The sequence below is a fragment of the Myotis nattereri genome (genome assembly GCF_964212035.1).
Source record: "Myotis nattereri genome assembly, chromosome: 9".
Taxonomy (NCBI): domain Eukaryota; kingdom Metazoa; phylum Chordata; class Mammalia; order Chiroptera; family Vespertilionidae; genus Myotis; species Myotis nattereri.
Genome location: NC_138084.1, coordinates 70,778,471 through 70,798,847, shown reverse-complemented (window position 1 = coordinate 70,798,847; position 20,377 = coordinate 70,778,471). Strand labels below are relative to the sequence as shown.

Here is a 20,377-nt window from a genome sequence, read left to right as displayed (position 1 = left end):
GCAAGGAAGAATGTTTCCACTTCTCTGGAGATTTCATTCTTCGTCTGTTCATCAAGGGTGATCCCTGCTGAGGGCACTCATCCTAACACCCTCTTTTAAACCGAAACACTTTGATTTAACACCGCGGTTCTCAGTCTGTGGCTCGCGACCCCTTTGGCGGCCGAACGACCCTTTCACAGGGGTCGCCTAAGGCCATCCTGCACATCAGATATTTACATTACGATTCATCACAGTGGCAACATTACAGTTATGAAGTAGCAACGAAAATAATTTTATGGTTGGGTCACAACATGAGGAGCTGTATTTAAAGGGCCAGAAGGTTGAGAACCACTGATTTAACAGGACATTATGTTGGCTCCATAAAATGAAACGTTATTTTTTTGTCATGGGTCTTTGGTATAGTTGTTAAAGTGCAACCTGCTGGAAACACCACTGAGAAGACATACCAATTCTCTGAGATGCTGGTATCAGAGAGGTGAGAGGTGTTAGCTACCTGTCCACAAAAGAGAACCTAGCTTCAAAATGCGAGTAGCGAAAATGGCAGCAGCCAAGCCCTCTCTTCTTAGTGTTACTGCAGTCCAATTATACAATTTATTACCTCTCTACAACACTAGGGAACAACCTAGCAACTATTATACTATTCAGCGGGCTTCTTTAATGGCATCAATAGCTACAAAACTCTTGAAAACTGAATACTGTTCTAATGGGCTGAAAAAGAACTTACAGGAGGTTCTCCACTTAAGAACGTGCTGGGTTTCAAAAGCGTGCGCATAAGCCGATGTTGAAGACCACGCTGCCCAGGCTGGCCCAGCCCACTCCCAGTCTCCACACGCTTACTTCAACGGGAAGCACAGCCTCGCAGCCCCTGTTGTTTAGTTGCTGAATGTGATTTGCAGTGTTGCTGCTCTGGTACACTGAGTTCTGGGTTTTAACTCAGGACACCCGGAGTGGAACTACTTTGCCCAGCTCCGGAGGGAGCGGGCGAGGGGCAACACTAGGATGAAGGGGGCTGATGGAAAGAGCAGAGCGGGGTAGAATAACTTACTACCGACATATACCTGCATATAAGGCCTTCCTTTAGGTCTGTTTCCCTTTAAATGTTCTGAACTGGGGCCAGAGACAAAGCTCATTTAATAAACACAGAACACATGAGACAACCATAGGACCAGAAAGATGAAAAAAGTCTGTGGTTGACCTGGAAGAGCTCACCCTGTGGTGAGGAAGGGCAGGTACCCAGCAAGCACTTCAACAGGAGCTACAAGGAGGATCTGAACAAGCACCCAGGAGCCCCTGCCCAGCGGGCCTGGGAGAGGCTCCACAGAAGAGATGACATTTGAGCTCAGCCTGGCAGACATCTGGGATGTTGTCACCTGAGAGTCCCTGAGTCATCACCATCCCTTTATATACACAGGTTTATTCTTAAGTGAGGTATTTTAAGACATAATCAGTGTGTACAAACTGAAAGTATCCCCAAAGTGCCCTACATTTTAACATAACTTTTTTTCACTTATTGGCAGTTGTGATTGGTAGGAGGTGAAAACCAAGCATCAGTTTTAACAGGCTTCAGAGAATGAGAGATATTTCACCCTAAAAAAGAAATTAAAATAATTTTAAAATACTTATTCCAGCAAATTCTCTGTGAGCTCACTCTGAATTTCCTTTCATCCCAGCCTAGCTCCAAAGGGATAGGTTTATTTTACCTTACAGAAGACATGATTCTGAAAAGTTGGATGTGAAGAAATCTTGAGTATATTAAGACATTTAAAATCAACGAGGGAGCTTGGCCGTCATGGCTCAGTGGTTGAGGATCGACCTAAGAACCAAGAGGTCACAGTTCGATGCCCCGTCAGGGCACATGCCCGGGTTGCGGGCCCAATCCTCAGTACGGGATGTGCAGGAGGCAACCGATCAATTGATGTTTCTGTGTCTCTCTCCCTCTCCTTTCCTCTCTGAAATCAATAAAAATATTTTTTTAAATAAAATAAAACCAACAAGGGAAACTGGTTAATCAAAAAAACCACCGCGGGTGTATTTCCATGAAATCAGAAATCTTTTAATAATATGAACACTTACGCTCAATTTCTTTTATTATATTTTTATCCAAAAAAAGCTTACATGCAGTTTCTGTAAAGTTGCACACTGGTAGTTGGTATCATAATGATGCTGCCTATGAACACTTTCATTGAAGAAGGATCATAAAAATCTCACGGAGCGTAAATAGTTGTAAGAAGTGGGGTAGCATCCTCTTTAACCATGAAGAGAGGGCCCCTAGGTTTACGGCACTCCACTCCAAAGCGTCTATGGCGCTCACTGTGTCTCAGGATTCTCCTGGGCTGCCCCACCCGCTTTCCTGCCGTGGGCAAGCAGTCCCCAGACCTCAGCTGGGGCTTGTGGACAACGGCTGCCTGAGAAGGACAAAACCGAGAGGAAACCCACTCCAGAACGGCCCTGGACCGCCTCTACTCCTGCCCACCAGCCCAGCCTCGACAGCCCTGTTCTGAGGCTGGCTCATGTGTGGGTTCTGCCCCATTCTGCTCGCCCACCTGTGCCTCCCAGACCCCAGATGGGGCCAAACCCCGTCTGCTGACACTCACAGTGTTGGCCCTCACACACAGAAGCACAGCCCTCGCCTTGGCTTCTGCTCCATCTCGGTATTTCTACTTGTGGGACATCCCTTTGTAAAATCGAACCGGTGGATCCAATCCGATGCTCGAGTGTTGGCTCTCAGTCCGGTCATTCCCCAGGTTTCCACTCGGCAGTCAGCAGGCTCTGCTTTGTCCCAGTGGCAGCTCCCCGTTTCCCCGGAGGCCTCGGGGGGACGGCGCCCCTTCTTCTCCAGCTACAGGAATGCGGAGTGGGTCTCCTGGAGGTTCTCCTCCAGCTTCAGGCCCAGGTTGTCGATGCCAATGCTGGTGACGGGGGGCACGCTGCTCTCGGCCGGCTCCGCCGTGCGCGTGGGGGTGGAGCAGTACAGAATAAAGCCCACCATGATGATGGCGAAAGACAGGATGTAGAGCCCCGAAAACTAGGAGGAGAGAACAGCTGGGGATTATGCTCCTGCACACACACAGCTTTGCAGCTGCCTTTTGCCAAAACCCGTGTGTGTGTGTGTGTGTGAGTGTGTGTGTGAGTGTGTGTGTGTGTGTGTGTGTGAGTGTGCGTGAGTGTGTGTGTGTGTGTGAGTGTGTGTGTGTGAGCGTGTTTGAGTGTGTGTGTGTGTGTGTGAGTGTGTGTGTGTGAGTGTGTGTGTGTGTGTGTGAGTGTGCGTGAGTGTGCGTGAGTGTGTGTGTGTGTGAGTGTGTGTGTGTGAGCGTGTTTGAGTGTGTGTGTGTGTGTGAGTGTGTGTGTGTGAGTGTGTGTGAGTGTGTGTGTGTGAGTGTGTGTGTGTGTGTGTGAGTGTGCGTGAGTGTGTGTGTGAGTGTGTGTGTGTGTGTGTGTGCGTGTGTGTTGGTAAATGCGGGGTCTCTGACAACGTCCCCTGGCACATCAGCCACCTGGCTACCTACAGCTCTAGGAAATGGAACTTTTGCCTTTCTCTGTGGCAACCTAGCCGCACCCCACCGCAGAACTAGTCCCACTTAATTAAGAGAATGAAAGGTGAGTGGATACAGTGAGAGAGCCCAATTCAGACCCAAGGCACAGCTTACATTGGTATGAAACAGAGGAGCACAGGATCTCAGATAAAATGTGGGTGCACAGCCCTGGCCGGGTGACTAAGTTGGTTGAAGCACCATCCTGTACATCAAAAAAGGTTGTGGGTTCGATTCCCAGTCAAGGGCATGTATCTAGGTTGCAGGTTCGATCCCTGGTCCTGGTGGGGCACATGCAGGAGGCAATAAATCGATGTGTCTCTTCACATCGATGTTTCTCTCTCTCCCCCACCTCCCTACCTCCTTCCCACTCTCTCTAAAAATTCAATAGAAAAAAATATCCTCGGGTGAAGATGAACAAAAATAAATTAATTAAATTGATAAGTACTCTGCATATTTGTTTTTATTTTAATTAAGGATCCACACAAAAGTTCAAGTGTAAGGAAATTAGTATTTGTTTTTAACAGCATGAAAAATAAAACACAGAAAGAGAATAAGGGAAGACTGGCCAAGAAGGATGTAATAAAAATTAGGGAAACTATGCAGCATAATGAATGTGTAATTAAATGCCCAGGATCGTGTTTTTTCTTTGGAACAAGCAAACACAATTTATAAGTGGCCCTGCTAACCTGATTGTAAATTAAAAATAGGAGGTGCTACTTTAGTCAAGCCAATAAATATTTTTAAATTAGCTTAGATTCCATAGTGTGCCCAATAAAAACAGTTCTAATCGGGAGATAACAAAGAACAACAATAACAAAACAGTGGGTTGGGAAAGGAGAAGAGAAAGATGAGAGACAGAGAGAAGAAAAAGCAAGATACACTCTCAAAGATAGAAGAAAAAACTAAATAGATTTTGGAATGAGTATTAGGTAGATTTCTGGTCATCTCCAGCTGGGGGTTTCGGTGGGTCACCACTGGCTCAAAGGGTGATGCTCAATTACCTCTTAACCTTGAACCTTTAGAACTGCTTAAGGCAGTGATAGCGAACCTTTTGAGCTCGGTGTGTCAGCATTTTGAAAAACCCTAACTTAACTCTGGTGCCGTGTCACATAGAGAAATTTTTTGATCTTTGCAACCATAGTAAAACAAAGATTTATATTTTTGATATTTATTTTATATATTTAAATGCCATTTAACAAAGAAAAATCAACCAAAAAAGAGTTCGCGTGTCACCTCTGACACGTGTGTCATAGGTTCGCCATCACTGGCTTAAGGAATGGAAGAGCCACAGCCCTCCCTGGGGCAGAAAAGCCTTCAATGGGTCCAGTGGTGATGCAAAGCCAGTGTGAATGTCAAGCTGAGCAACCCAACTCATTTCCGACCATTGCCTTTAATTCTTGGATCTACTACGCAGCACAGTACCCTATACATAGCTGGTGTTTAATAATGTTTATTGGGGGCTGGAGGGAAAGATCCAGAGAAGATTAGAGGAAGAAAAAGTTAAAGCTATTCAGAGTACCCTGAACTTTTTAGGTTGGTATTATGAAAGTTAATCATGCTCTCCTATAAAATGTTCAGTTGCTCAGGGAAACCCTATATAAGTTATTCAAAACATGTCTTGTTTGGTTTGGTGGTTTTAAATATTTAGAAGAAAAAGCATCTTGTCCTTCTTACAAAGACAGGTGATTAAATCAAGGCACCTTTATTAGGAGGGAGAGACTGAGAAGAAATGAGGTAAGTCTCCTGAATTAGACACTCGAACTTTTTCTTCTTTTTAAAATTCTACCCTTGTGTCTGGATCTATACAGGAAGCTTCTGTGGATACTCTGTTCAATAGGTATTTACTCAAGATCAGTTCCAAAGGAGGCAGAGTCCGACACAGACAAGTGCAGAAAATTTTAAACCTCTTTTTCAACTGTCTTTCAAAAAGTCAGAGCCAGTTAATTTAGATACTACAATTTTAATAATTGGAGGTACACTGGACTTACGATTCTGTCTTTAAAAACTATTTTTAAAATGCTAGATATCTTCTTTATGCTCTTATTTATGCTTCTTCATGCTTGGTTTTCCACCTCTGTAACTGACTGAAAATCACAGAAGACCTGCTCTTTGCTCTGTCTTGAAATGACCTTTGACCAAGAGCGATGAAATCTGATCTGATTCAAGAGTGAACTGCTAGGCATGCAGAGTCAGGGAAACAAAAAGCAAAACAGCTAGAAAGGAATTTACAATTTGTAGTCTCCAATTTTGAGAATAGTTTAAAGTCACGTGGCCGAAAAAAATGGCACACAGAAGGACTTTCACATATTACAGTTAGAGCAGTTAAAGAGCAAATATTTACATTAAGGGAGCTTCCAACAGTTTGGTAGTGACAAGGGTTCTTTTACCTCTAAGCTTTTATTTCTTTAGCTTTACTTCCTCCTTGAACACTATTTTACTTATGAGGGACAGTTAAAGTTAAACTACTAAATCTAAATCAGTATGTTTACAGCGGGAAGGCTAGGGAGTGTTGTGGGGGTGGGGTTAAGAGATCAACCAAAGGACTTGAATGCATGCATATAAGCATAACCAATGGACACAAGATGCGGGGGGGGGGGGGGGGGGGGGGCGGGTGTAAGGGCATGTGCCCAAGGGTAGGAGAGGCTGGGGGAAGGTCAATGGTGAAAAAAAAGGAGACATATGTACTACTATTTGTAATACTTTAAACAATAAAATAAAATATTTTTTAAAAAAACACAGGTGAGCAGGGCCATTAGTTAACCTGTTGAACTCGGGCTTTCTTTGGGCACGGTAGCCAACAACTGGCCTTGACCTGCAGAATAGAAACACCATCTTCTAGTGGTGGCTCTGTGAAATGCAAGCTCAGCACCACAGAACAACTCACTCTCATAGGAAAAGAAATCTAAGCCTGTCAGGGTCACTCTGATTCACTTTGAAAGTTTTTTACTGTTTAATGCTGCTACTAAAAAAAAAAAAATACTCTTTTAGTCTTAGTTCAGGAATACCTTAACCAACAAGTTTGCAAAGATAACAGCTGATTCCTGTCACGTGTACCTGGCAAGGCAAAATAGTTTACACCCCTTAAGCAGAAATTTCTGAGAATCCACAGAACTAGGCAGTGTGAGTTCATAGCCAATTCCTGGGCGTAGTGTAAAATCAGTGCCAAAGATTTCTGCCTGGATACAAAATTGTACAAAGACTAAGATATGTAGTTGCTATTCCCAGCTGAAACTAAAATTACCAGTTGACAGCCAACATCCCAACTATTTGTTCACCCTAACTATTTGTTGCAAAGACAGCAAGGAAAGACGGCTCTCTAAGGCAGCAGTTCTCAAAATGTGGTCCAAAGACTCTTGAAGGTCAAAGTCTGTCAGGTCAAAACTCTTTTTATAATTATACCAACATGCTATTTGCCTTTTTCACCTTCATTCTCTTAGAAGTGCACAATGGAATATTCCAGAGACTACTTGACATGTGATATCACAAGGCAGAATGAAGAACCAGATGTGGAATTCCAGCTATTTTCCATTAAGCCACACATTAGAGAGATTATTTTAAATGTAAATCGATACCATTTTTACTAATATTTTTATTTTGGGCAATATAGGTTTTTTTAAAAATGTTTTATGCTAACATATGTTTTTTTATTTTCTTAATGAGTTAATAAATATTGTTTAAGTTTCTCAGTTTTAAATTCTAATATGATAAATATAGAAGTAACTGACCTGCAGTTCTTAATTTTTAAGCATTTTAAAAGGATCCTGATATCAAAAAGTGTGAGAACTGCTATCCAAAGAGTTTTGAAATTATCTGTGAAGTACAGGAAAAAAAAATCTCCCTATTTGGTTCTTTCTAATGCATGAGACTTTACCTTGATAAATACATAAGCTTGAGATGCACATCCTATTAATTACAATAGAGAAAAACGTGCAGTCTATAGAAGATTGATAAGTCTTTGTTTCCTCACTTCTAAAATAAAATCATTCATTCTGTAATTTTTGAGGGAAGGGGAAGCAGACTCTCTGGAGATACTATCTTTGCTTTCCTGTTTCCCTCGAAGACACTGATCCACTCCCTCCCACCCCACTCTTTTTGAGAATTACTACATGTCACAAGAGCTGTTCCTACTGGGAGCAGGTTACACGTTGGAATGCTGCGAGGCTTCGGAGACAGAAAAAGTCTGAAAAACCCACTAAATTGAATTACCTTTAAGGTCCCTTCCAGATATAAAATTACCATCACTGCATGCATGATGATACAATGACCTCCTTCCCTCCCACCGGGTACCACAGACTCTATCTGTGTAGTAGGGCTTTGCACTATGTAAGTGTATCAAATCAACACGTTGTAAACCTTAAATTCATACACTTGTCAATTATATCTCAATAAATCTGGAGGGGGGAAGCTCAGGATGCCCAACCTGAGACGGTCTCTCAGAGTCAACAGTGGCTCTGGGGTTCCTTGCTTACCCAGGCGACATGCGTTAGCATTTCCATGCAATGGTGTTTTTGGGCCATACCGAAGAGGAAATTCATTGCATTTCACCTTTCAGAAAAACAATTCTTATTTGGGCCAATTTTCCAACTTGGAAGCAGTAACAAAGGGAGTGAGGACTGTGCGATGACATTTTTGCCAACAGGGTAAGAAGGTTTTACTTTTGGGTCTAAGAAAGTCTTTAAAAAAACCTACTACTTCTTTGGGATGAAACAAAGTGTTCTTATGTGAACCTGGTTTCTATTCACTTACCGTATAGCCAAAGAGAAAGAGCCCAAAGAAAAGGCTGTAGAGGTCAGATGTCAGGATGCCCAGGTTCACTGAGGTGGCACTGGTAACTTTAATCACCAGTGGCATGAAGCTGTACAGGCAGAACATACAGAGGGCAAATGCCACGAACAGCAGGGCTGTGAAAACATGGAAGAAATCAGAAGTCAACGTGCTTAAGGCCTGGCTGCCATTTAAAATTGCTGGTCCTATAACATACTATCTACAGAGCCCCTTGTTAATAACAACATTGCAAATGATACACACAACACCCTCAAAAAGAAAAAAAGAAAGAAAGAAAGAAAAGAACAGCAAGATGTGATGTAGATAAAGGACTTCAAAAATCCAACAGGGGCCTTGGCTGGTTTGGCTCAGTGGATAGAGCATCAGCCTGCAGACTGAAGGGTCCCAGGTTCAATTCCGGTCAAGGGCACATGCCCGGGTTGTAGGCTTGATCCCCAGTGGGGGCCCTCCAGGAGGCAGCTGATCGATGGTTCTCTCTCATCATTGATGTTTCTATCTCTCTCTCTCCCTCTCCCTTCCTCTCTGAAATCAATAAAAACAAAAATAAAAAGTCCAATAGGGTGTTGAATGATCAAGCAGACAACCTTTACAAAAAGTCTGAAGACTCGAGATACAGATCTAGTATCTGTCACATGAAAGCTCATGTGACAAAGGTCTCTCTTGTTCAGAATTCCTGGTAAAGAAAGGCTATTCCTGAAGGTAAAGATTAAAAATTAACTTCTATGGAGGTTCATTTACAAGTTCTCAGAGGAAACTCAATGCAAACCACTATCCTGGGTATTGAATTACTCTGTGATTTTACAAAAATGCCTAAATATTACTAAAATGAAGTATTTATTTCTTGATGTGTGTCTTTGTCAGAGGAAAGGATACTGACTAAAAAGAATGATCATTTATGTACATACCAATTTTCCAGTCCCAATGAATGCTGGCAATATCCTTATATTCCACAAGCAATCTAAGGTTAAAACAAGAGGTCACAGAGAGGTGCACAAACTAGTTTTCAAGTATAAGCACTTAACTGCTATACTTCAAATAAGGTGAGGAATTATGTTGACTTTTGAATTTTTCTTAGAGTATAAAATAACTATCTTTTTTATAAAAAATGACAAAGAAGAGCCCAGCTGGCGTGACTCAGTGGTTGAACGTCGACCTATGAACCAGGAGGTCACGGTCCAATTCCCGGTCAGGGCATATGCCCGGGTTGCAGGCTTGATCCCCAATGTGGGACGTGCAGGAGACATTCGATCAATGATTCTCTCTCTCTCTCTCTCTCTCTCTCTCTCTCTCTCTCTCTCTTCCTCTCTCTTTCTCTCTGAAATCAATAAAAATATTATTTTAAATGACAAAGAATAAAACCAAAAAGATCCATAAACTTATCTGACTGTCTTAAAGCACTCTTCAGTAGTAGTCAGCTATAAGAGAAAAATATGACATTGTGTTTTCCCTTTGGATAGGAAGTTAATATTTTCTGGAAATAATTGATAAAGAGACTCTTTACTGGTACTGCCTCTACCACATGTATAAGAAAATGAGACATAATTCTTAACATTTCAAAAATCCTCTAATATATAGGTAGCAAGTTACTGGTTTTATTTTATTTTTTTAGTTTAAATTCTTTATTGTTTAAAGTATTACATGAGTCTCCTTTTTCTCCCTGGACGCTCCCATCCCCAAGCACATGCCCTCACCCTCCTACTGTCTGTGTCCATTGGTTAGGCTCATATGCATGCCTATAAGTCCTTTGGTTGATCTCCTCCCAGGTTGGACAGTCTGTTCGATGCTTCTATGTCTCTGGTTCTATTTTTGTTCATCGGTTTATGTTGTTCATTATAGCAAGTTACTGATTTTAAATGTGAGTTTGGGCCAAGTAAACAATGAATATTAGTAGTTGGGAAGTAATAACTTATGACATATTTGCCTATTTTGTTTTTGAGGAAAATTTTAGACTTACAGCTGTATGCCACTGATGATCGTTCCAAATAAGCCCAGCATTCCCAGAAACTCCTGCCTGCTCAGCTTCTTCACAATGTACTCTTCACACACATTAGAAATGGCATAGAGGGAAGCCCCAACCAGGACGAAGATGTCACCCATCAGTACATCGCTGCCTACAGAAAGACAAGTCACAAAAAGGAACAATTATCAATAGGAAAACCTGTTTAGCTTGCTCCTAGGAATTTATGTGGCTAGTGATCACTTAAGATTAAGATTTTAAGGAAGGAGAAACCCTGATTTCTAGATGTTTAAAGACTCTTGATCTTCTTACTTTCTGGCACAACTCTGCTGTGATTTTTCATATTGTGACTGCTCAAGAGACTAACAGACTGGAAGACAGTGGTATATGCCTTAATGTAAGGTCTCAGAAAATCATTCTATGACATGAGAAATTAATGGAATCTATTGAAGGGAATTAATTTAAAAGGATAAGGAAGGAAGGTAGGTAAACAAGGTCATTTCTCTCTTAATGGAGATATTGAAGTCACTTGTAGGTTGGGTGAACTCATAGACCTTTTGAGATTTACACCATCAATTGTCTGAACCTTGACCCAAAGAATATCAAAGTATTTTCATCAACAGAGTAGACACAAAGTCTCTATTTGATTTTAAAAAAAAAATCTACAGTATATTTTCTAATAACTAATCCAAATGTATGGACCAAAAGAAGATTGCAAATATATAAAGAAATTTATTTAATGAAATGAAACAAAACCAGTGTGACAAAAAGGAACAAGAAGTGTGGGCAGGTAGGAGCTTTGTGGAAATGGTCACTATACCAGAAGCAAGTAAACCTGAAAATAAAATTGAAAAGATAGTCAACCAGGGCATGCTTCCTGCATTGTACTGTGTGTTTAAAAAATAAAAGTGAAAACCTAAGCAAAACTTTTCTCTGAGACTGAACCAGAAAGAAGTCACAGTCTTACCTGAATTGTCTCTCCTTGCTAGTATGTCTGCACCAACCATAGTTCCTACGCCCAGCAGACAGATAGCCACGGCAACGAAATGGATCACTCTGTATCTTGCATAAAGGATGAACCAGGAGAGAGCCATCAACACAGGAATTCCAAAGCAATCCAAAAGCTGCATGGAAGTAGAAACAGCTTAAAACACCTCTCATTAGCTAAGAGGTAGGTGATTAAGTAACAATAAAAGTTAGCAATTATGCTCGGCTGGCGTGGCTCAGTGGTTGAGTATTGACTATGAACCAGGAGATCATGGTTTGATTCCCGGTCAGGGCACATACCTGGGTTGCAGGTTCGATCCCCAGTGTGGGGTGTGCAGGAGGCAGTCGATCGATGATTCTCTCTCATCATTGATGTTTCTATCTCTCTCTCCCTCTCCCTTCCTCTCTGAAATCAATAAAAATATATTTACCAAAAAAAAAGAAAGAAGGAAAGAAAATACAATATATAGTACCCTTTGAGTTCTGTCTGCCATAATACCATTTGAAAATAATAATAAATAAATAAATAAATAAATAAATAAATAAATAAATAAAATAAAAGAAAAGTCAAAGAGATATAGCCCTGGCCAGCTCTGTAGTTACAATGTCGGCCTATGGACCAAAGGGTTGCAGGTTCAATTCTCAGTCAAGGGCACCTACCTGTGTTGAGGGTTCAATCCCTAGTCCCTGGTAGGTTGGTCGGGGCATGTATGGGAAGCAACCAATCAATGTGTTTCTCTCAGATTAATGTTTCCCTGTATTTCTATCTCCCCTCCCTCCCTCCCTTCTCTCTAAAAATCAATGGAAAAAAAATGTCCTCATGTGAGGATTAACAAACAAACAAAAGTCTGAGAGATAGTTTCTCAGTTCAGGAATTCTGCCCAAGAGTCTGTGCAAATTACCTCTACACTCCCTCCTGCATTATCCTTAAACTCAATAAGCAAACTTTCCTACCTGCATGTACCCATTCACTCAGTCAACAAATATTTCAGCATGGAAAAAAAACACTGTGAGGAGCTGGAATGTAGTGAAAAAGAGACCCCCTAGCCCTGCCCTCAGTAGCATACACGGGGCTAGACAGACGTGGCATAAATAATCACACAGCCAGATATTTCTGCCGTTGGAGTAAGAGCTACAAAAAAGTACTGGTTATTATGAGAAAGCAAGAAGACACCATCTCCCTGACAGAGTCCAACCCCATTTTGTCAGACAAACACCTGCTCAGAGCAAATACTCTTGCTTGTCATCACCTGTTGATCCTGGGTCCAGAAAATATTTGCTACACCCTACTATTGCCAGTCTGAAAAGCAGGGGGATTAAGAGTGACAAAATGATAGCAAATCCAAAATTACTTGCAAGGTCAAGGAAAAATAGAGATTTCATTCACTCAATTCTTCACAAATTTCAAAAATTCAAGGATAAAAGATAGTCCTTATAATATTCTTCAATCTGCTATTTTTTGCATATCTTCTTGTTTTTAACCTTGTCCTGGATTTTCTCTATGTCTTTCTAATCTGGGACAAGGCAGGCCCCTAAATCTCCAGCAGCAGCCTGTTAGATCCTGCCCACAGTTGCTAGCTAATCGTCTTTCACTGCAGTGTCATTCCTGGAGTCAGATGCCTGTGCAGGAATGGGCGCCTTGCCTTGTTATTTATTCCAGCTGCAGAACTCTAATCTCCTAAGTGCTTTATCGAGCCTGCCTGAATAACAAAGCCTCAAACGATGCAAATGATAATAGCCTGTCCCAGAAGACACAGCAGAATCTGGCCGTAATGACTTAAAGTCTCAACTACATTCCTTAAGCAAAAAAGAAAAAGTCTCTAAAAATTTTCACAGGAGATTCCCTGTCCTTGAATCTTATCTTAAAATCAAACTTAAATTTGCTCTATTTTTAACAATTTTAGTGGGCAATCAGTGGCCATATAAAGGGAACTGCCTAGGTCATGGTAAGAGTTCCAGACTCCCCGGACCCCCAACCAACTGTGTGAGTTACAACCAGTCACCCTCTAAGCCAAAATATGACATGAAGAGATCAGACCAAATGATCTCCTCACAAATCTCTCCCAACTCCAAAACTCCAGGACTTCTTATCTTATATCTATCACATCCAGCTATTTATCTACATTGAACCTCCTTTTCCAAATGTATTCTTGATGACTCTGATGCTTTCAGTTCCAAGAGTCCCCCTATTTTAATTTAATTTTTATAAATTATTGTGCAGCCATAGTAAGCACGGTATTATGTAAGACCATGAGGGGCAGGGAAGGCATAAGTATAACATTGAGTTAGCCCTGCCAGCGTAGTTCAGTGGTTGATCATCAATCTATGAACCAGAAGGTCACGGTTCGATTCCCGGTCAGGGCACATGCCAGGGTTGCAGGCTCCATCCCCAGTGTGAGGCGTGCAAGAAGTGGCCAATCAATGATTCTCTTTCATCATTGATGTATCTCTCTCTCCTTCTCCCTTCCTCTCTGAAAACAATAAAAATATATTTTTAAAAATAAAAAAATAAGTAAATGGTGATGGGGAAAAACATAAAGAAAATAAAAATATACCCCTTGCTGGAGCCCTAAGTACATAACTTTTGACAACCAAATGCTTAGGTTTTTCTAAGAGGCTACAAGACATTTTGGGTAGTATACTGGTAAGGCATGAACTTCAGTCACCAAAACCCCAGTGCAAGTGTTTTAACACACCTTTGTGCTTAGACCTTGCACCAATTCAAATCTTCTAATTATTATTAGTCAGAGATCAAAGTTTCTGGAAACTGTAGCCAAGTAATTGAATTACGTGTGAGATTATGAGGGTAGATGTGACTAGAAAATGCTATTTTCTACATTCTCCCTGCCCATTGTTTAACGCACAGTTAATACTAATTGTGATGAACTTCACCCTCTAGGAAACTAACTTCTGGTTTTGATTTTTATGAAATTCTGGGTTTTTCCATGTACCTCCTATAATGTCTGACAACAAATATTTCCTATCGGGGCTTTGAAGCTCATGCCAGTGAAAAACCAAGAGGTCTGCTGTGGACCGTGCTTAGCACCACGTGACAGAAAAGAGAGCATTTAATAAAATGCATTCTGGTAATAATAGCACTTAATGTATATTCACATTGGAAAAATACTGGGTTTCCATCTGTCCTTATGTTTTCCAAATGAAGTAAGTCTAATCTCACTTCAATTTTTCTACGTTCCTAAAATTTGGAGATCAAATAAAACATCTCTGTTTTACATAGTGAGAAGAACAATGCATCAGAAAGTTATAAATTCATTAAACGGTGAAGTCTAAACCTGGCAATGGCGTCTATCTCGCTTTCACCTCCATTTATAAAACATTTTGTTGTTAGTACTGGTGACTCAGTGTTACAATACTTCCCATAGCTTCCTAACATTACAACAACTGCATCATGCACCCATCACCCAAAGCAAAGTCCCTTTCCATCCCATTTATGCCCCCTTTGCTCACCTCTACCTACTCCCACTCCCTTTCCCATATGTTTTTTGCTTAATTCCTTCACCTTCTTTCATCCAGCCCCCCATCCTCCTCCCCTCTGACAGCAGTCAGTCTGTTCCATGTATCCATGCCTCTGTTTTTATTTTCTTTGCCAGTTTCTTTTGTTCATTAGAGTCACAGACACCCAATAAATTCAATTTTTAAAAAAGGCAACTGAATGGGTCTGACTCAACTCCACCGGCTGAAAAATCCTGCTATTTAGGTGCCTATTTCTTTCAATCAAGCAAAAACCCAATAAACAAATAAGGATATAAGCTTTGCCTTTGGCTACCATCTCTACCAAGACGTCTAGCAGATTCCTTCCAATCGCTCCTTTGTTTGAATACCTACTTGCAAACCTCCCACTTTTCTGTAGCACAAATGTACAGCCACTTTATATGCCGTGTGTGAGCAACGTATAAAGCAGAGCTCTCGTCAACATCACAGCATCGGTTGCCAACTAAATATTTATGCGTATTTGGGAAGACACTGTTCTAATATGCTACAGCATTTGCAGTTTGGGAACTCATTAACTCATGTACATGTTCCCTAATTCCCAGCTGCTTACTCACTAGCGCATATGCTCCTCTGAAAACAGATAGCAACCACCTGTGTTTAGGTTTTCTTCGCGTGAACAGGTTCGCCACAAAATGAGGTTAACACATACGAGTTCAGATTCTTCTCTTAAAACTATACAAGCCAAACTGGTCAGAGGACGCCCTCTCACCTGGACGCTGGTGAGAGTTGTGTACTGGTACGCTTTGACAATCAGGTAATTGGCTTCCACGTCTGCTAGGCCCAGCAGGATGTACTTCCACCATTTTCTTTTCAAGATGTGTAAAAGGCTATCAGGGCCTGGTTGAAAGACATCTGGGTTAGTACATGTTCCTTGAAAATGAAGCTGTGCATGTTTATTTATATTTACTGTGTATTTTGGAAGTGGCCCCTCCTAATGCGTACAATAGTTCCTACAAATTCCTACAACAGTTCAACAGAATCAAATTTTTATAATATGAGACCCAGCTAAGGTGTCATCACAGACCAATTGTTCAATGAAAACACCAAAGAGAAAGTAAGTAGAGAAAAGTGGTTAAATTCCCTCCCTCCTTGTGACAGAAATCTAATATCTAAAACAGGTCTGGATGTTGCCATTCCTGACAAGCTACCGATTTTCCTAGGAAATGCAATGTTTTCTTATTAATTCATTGGCTATGGAACCTCCATTCATGGGCTTCTTCAAAGGAAACTCTGCCTTGGTCATTATTTTAAAAGAGATGTGCTTTCAAAAAAACAAAATTTTTTAAAAAAAAGATGTGCTTTCAAGAGAAAAGTACGTCAGTTATAAGTTTGGAAAAAAGGATTTAGTGGCACCAGTGAAGAAACACCTTTTATTCACCAAGTTCTATTTATTCAAGTTAACTATGATTCCCTTCTTTGGAGAATCTAGCATCGCAGGATACAGAGTTGGAACATAGATTAGAAGGCTTCTTGTAAGATAACCTACAAGGAAATAAAGGTAGTGAGACTCAGGCCAGGTAATTATCATTAAAACCCAATTTACAAGAAAATCCTGAAAGCAGAGTCGGTCTTCCTCGCCACGAGATGGTACGGAAGGGACCTAACAACCATCCCTTAGGGAGACCGTATTGCTGTGTTTATGAGTCACACGAATTTACTAAAAGCCAGTGCTTACAGAGAAGAGCAAAGTCCCTACTAGCCATGTATTAATACCAGTTCTATATCCAACTCCTAAAGCTCTTGCCAAATTTGGTGCATTACCCTTCAGATGGTTTCCCCACTCCTACCACTGGTTTCTATTTTCTTTCGAAGTACGTTTTTTATCCCGACACATAGGAAAACCATTGATGCTTTAAGGTTCATATTAAAAGAGGGTTAGCACCCTGGCCAGTGTGGCTCAGTTGGTTAAGTGTTGTCCTATGCACTAAAAGGTCGCCCGGGTTGCAGGCTCAATCCCCAATAGGGGGTGTGCAGGAGGCAGCCAGCCTATATTTCTCTCTCACATCAATGTTTCTCTCTCTCCCTCTCTCTCTCAAATCAATTTTTAAAATATTTAATTTTTTTTAAAAAGAGGATTAGCAAGTCTGCTCTTATTATGGTACTTTTATTGTCTTTTAAATACAATGAAAATAGAAGTATTGCAACCGCCCAATTGATTTGGTTGAGTTACCCATTGTCCTCACATCCCTAAATTCGATCTCACTTAATTTATTTTATAGTACCGTGCTCTTTTCTTGTGAGAAGAATCTTCTTAGCATGACTAGGAGTCCCTAATACAGACTGGTGGTGAGAGCATCGGCTCTGGCGGGAGGGGGGGAGAAAGGGGGGAGCGTGGCTGCCTGCCTAGGTTGGAATCCTGGCTCACCAGTTACCACCTACATGACTTAGAGCAAGTTATGTAAGTACTACCTGCCTCAGTTTGATCATCCGTAAGGTGGGGATAGTAATAATATTCACTTGACTTGTTGGGAGTCTTCAATGAGTTTATACCAAACCTAGATGAGTTAAGCAATTAAAATTATGTCTGGCACAAAAATGTTTGTCAGAACCTAGTTTTTCCCTTTTTTGTGTAGCTAGTGAGAAATGATAATTCTGTAATGATTCTAAAACAACTTAACCAGTCAGTGATAAAGATGTTAATTCCTTCCCAATTCCCTGTCTTTGTTTCTCTTATAACATAGATTTGACCTACATGCAATCGATGCTCCATTTAGCATTCTCCACTTAGCTGCATATACAGCCTTTGAAGAGTGAGGTTCTTGACTTTAAGTGTTTTTAATATTGTCTCTTAATCTTATCAACCTAGCTTGTAATAGCAATTACACTTTTAATTTTTCTGACAATTTGTACTGTTCCAGTTTGGTGGAACTTATTTTAATCAACAATGCCAGAGATGATGCATGAATCTCTAATCACAGAATTCAGAGGTGTCATACTTTTCTAATGACTTTTATAAAGGCAGCAATAGTTTGTCCTGTTCTTACTTTTGCCTCATGTTTCATTTTTTAAATGCCTAAAAGCCACGTTTTTTAATGAAGATAGGTCACTGAAAAAGTTAATTCCCACACTCGGCATACCTGATTGAAATGCCAGCATCACTGTATAAACTAGAAACAGCAAGCAATAGTTGATAAAGCTCTGAAGCATGGGGGTGTTCACTTCGTATTTTTCTGCCAAATACTGGCTGGTGATGGCTGTTCCACATATACACAAGGACAATATCTGACCCAGGGCAATTGTTTTCAAAATATTCCTAGAAAACAAAGAAGGAAATCTGAATAACATGCAAGTAAGTTATACCTCTGACACAAACATGAACATGCACAACACACAACATACAACATATACTTTAGTGCTCAACGAAAAGGGAAATGCTAGTTATTCCTGTTGTGTCATTATTTCATTTTATTGCTTACTTCATATGTACAAAAATTAAAGTGTTGGATTTTTTTTCTCATCACCATTTATCCCCCCTCTGCCCTTTTCAACCTCCACCCACTCCTCTCCCCCACCATCACCGCACTGCTGTCCGTGTCCATGAGTAAGTATTGGATTTTGAGATTTTATTCTCTTTAACATTTCTGATTTCCCTCATTACCACAAAAATACGTATTTTCCCATTTTATTGTCCACCCATTTAGAAATCATTTTGATTTCTTAGCTATGTGATACACTGTTTGAAGTGAGTTTGTGTGTATAATTTTTAAAAACTCACTTTTCACTTGTTTTAAGGCCTTCCTATTCATTAAATGTTTAGCATAGTCTTATCCTTTCCTTCTCCTAGTCTTGATTTCTTAAGCTAGAAGTAGAGGTTTTCAATGTTACCTACATGTTAGAATCACGGCGCCTTTTTTGTTCGTTTGTTTTTGTTTTTTATCTCTATTGTTGAAAGTATTGCACAGGTCCTCCTTTTCCCCCCAATAACCTCTTCCAGCCCGCCACCGAAGGCCCTCACCATTATTTTCTTTAATATATATTTGTATTGATTTCAGAGAAAGAAAGGGAGAGGGAGAGAGAGAGAAACATCAATGATGAGAGAGAATCATTGATCGGTTGCCTCCTGCACGCCCCACACAGGGAATCGAGCCCACCACCCAGGCATGTGCCCTGACTGGGAATCGAACGGGGTCTCCGTGGTTCATAGGGGAAGCTCAGCCACCGAGCACACAGCCAGGCAATCAGAGCACTTTTAAAAATGCCAACATCAGGCTACACCTGAGACCAATCACAGCATCACCTTTGGGGTAGAGTCCAGGCATCAGTGATGTTTGAAGCTCCCCAAGTGATTCCAACATGCAGCCAAGATTGTGATTCACTGCGCTGGAGGCTGGCACTTTGGATCCAAAGAAGAGTAAAACCCAGACTCTGCCCTTTAGCATTTTAAGAGAGAGAGGCACCTGAACAGCCCACTGCAAAACAGCAGTCTGGGACAGCGGTGCAAGCAGAGTGCTACGACAGACAGCACGCAGGTGCCACCAATTCATTCTGAGTGAGGCCTCAGCCCGCAGGGAACACTGGGGAAGGCTTCCCGGAAGAGGGGGTTTTCAGACAAGTTTGGAAGTATGTGAAGGAGGAAGGAAGGAAAAGGGAATACAGGAAGAAGTAGCTAGGACCAAATGCAGAGGCACACACAGGCAGGGGTGGGCTCGGGGAGCACCAAGAGGCCCAGAGTGCCTGGGGCATAAGGGCAACGGCAGAGAGTGGTCGGCACATGGAAGAGTTGAGGCCAGATCGTGAAAGGTTGAATAGCAAACTCAGAAATTAGGCCTTTATGCCATAGGCGGCTGGGAGGCACGAAGGTTTCGAACAGAGGGACTGATGAAAGTGACTCTGGTGGTTAGGAAAAGAAGAACTGATGAGAAGAGAACGAGGCAGAGAAGCAGTTAGAAAGCTAACACAATGGCTCAGGCCAAAGCGAGACCTGACTGAAAGCCATGTCAGCATGAACGGAAAGCAGAGAATGACAAGAAAGACTCCACGCAGCCCAGCACACCATTAGCTCTCGGGAGGAGATGTTGAAATGATATCTGGGTTTCTAGACTAAATGACTGGATGCCTATGGGGCTACTGACCGGGACAGGAAGACAGGATGAGAAAGAGGTTTGGGGCAAGGGGAGAATAGTGAGTTCCATTTGAGAGCAGTAGAAATTGAGGTGCCTGGAACCTTGCGGGAAGGGGGGGTGGGTGGACAATACGAAGCTTGGGAAAGGTGGCCTCTAAGGTGCGCCCAGTGCATCTGTGCTTCCTGGTATTGTTGCCCCAAGTGATCTCCTCCTCCTGAGTGCGGGGCGGGGGGGAGGAGGGTAGGAATCCATGACTCAGTTCTAACCATTAGAACACAATGAAAGTAATGGGATGTCATTTCCATGAATATATCACGTAAGGTCATTACTTCCATCATGCTAGGCAACTCTATTAGTTCTCTTCCTTGCTGGCTCTGATGAAACAAGCTGCCATATACAGAGGCTCACATGTCAAGGACCTGAGGGTAGCCTCTGGCCAACAACCAGCAGGGAACCGAGGCCCTCAGAGCAAAAGTCCACAAGGAAATGAATCCTGCCCAACCAAAATGAGCTTGGAAGCAGGTCCCTGCCCAGCCGAG

At 41.6% G+C, this 20,377-nt stretch overlaps 1 protein-coding gene across 1 annotated transcript in view; it reads right to left on the bottom strand.

The window, feature by feature from the left end:
* Window positions 1-2,034: 2,034 nt before the first annotated feature.
* SLC35F2 (solute carrier family 35 member F2) overlaps window positions 2,035-20,377 on the bottom strand; it is a 45,229-nt gene continuing 26,886 nt past the window's right edge. The window contains exons 2-8 of the mRNA XM_081099633.1: window positions 17,853-18,028; window positions 15,485-15,612; window positions 11,243-11,399; window positions 10,273-10,429; window positions 9,224-9,276; window positions 8,280-8,434; window positions 2,035-3,025 (exon numbers count right to left, since the gene is read on the bottom strand). Of these exons, the coding sequence (XP_080955759.1) occupies window positions 2,840-3,025; window positions 8,280-8,434; window positions 9,224-9,276; window positions 10,273-10,429; window positions 11,243-11,399; window positions 15,485-15,612; window positions 17,853-18,028 (1,012 nt within the window). The 3' untranslated portion in view covers window positions 2,035-2,839. The remainder of the gene's footprint in view (window positions 3,026-8,279; window positions 8,435-9,223; window positions 9,277-10,272; window positions 10,430-11,242; window positions 11,400-15,484; window positions 15,613-17,852; window positions 18,029-20,377) is intronic.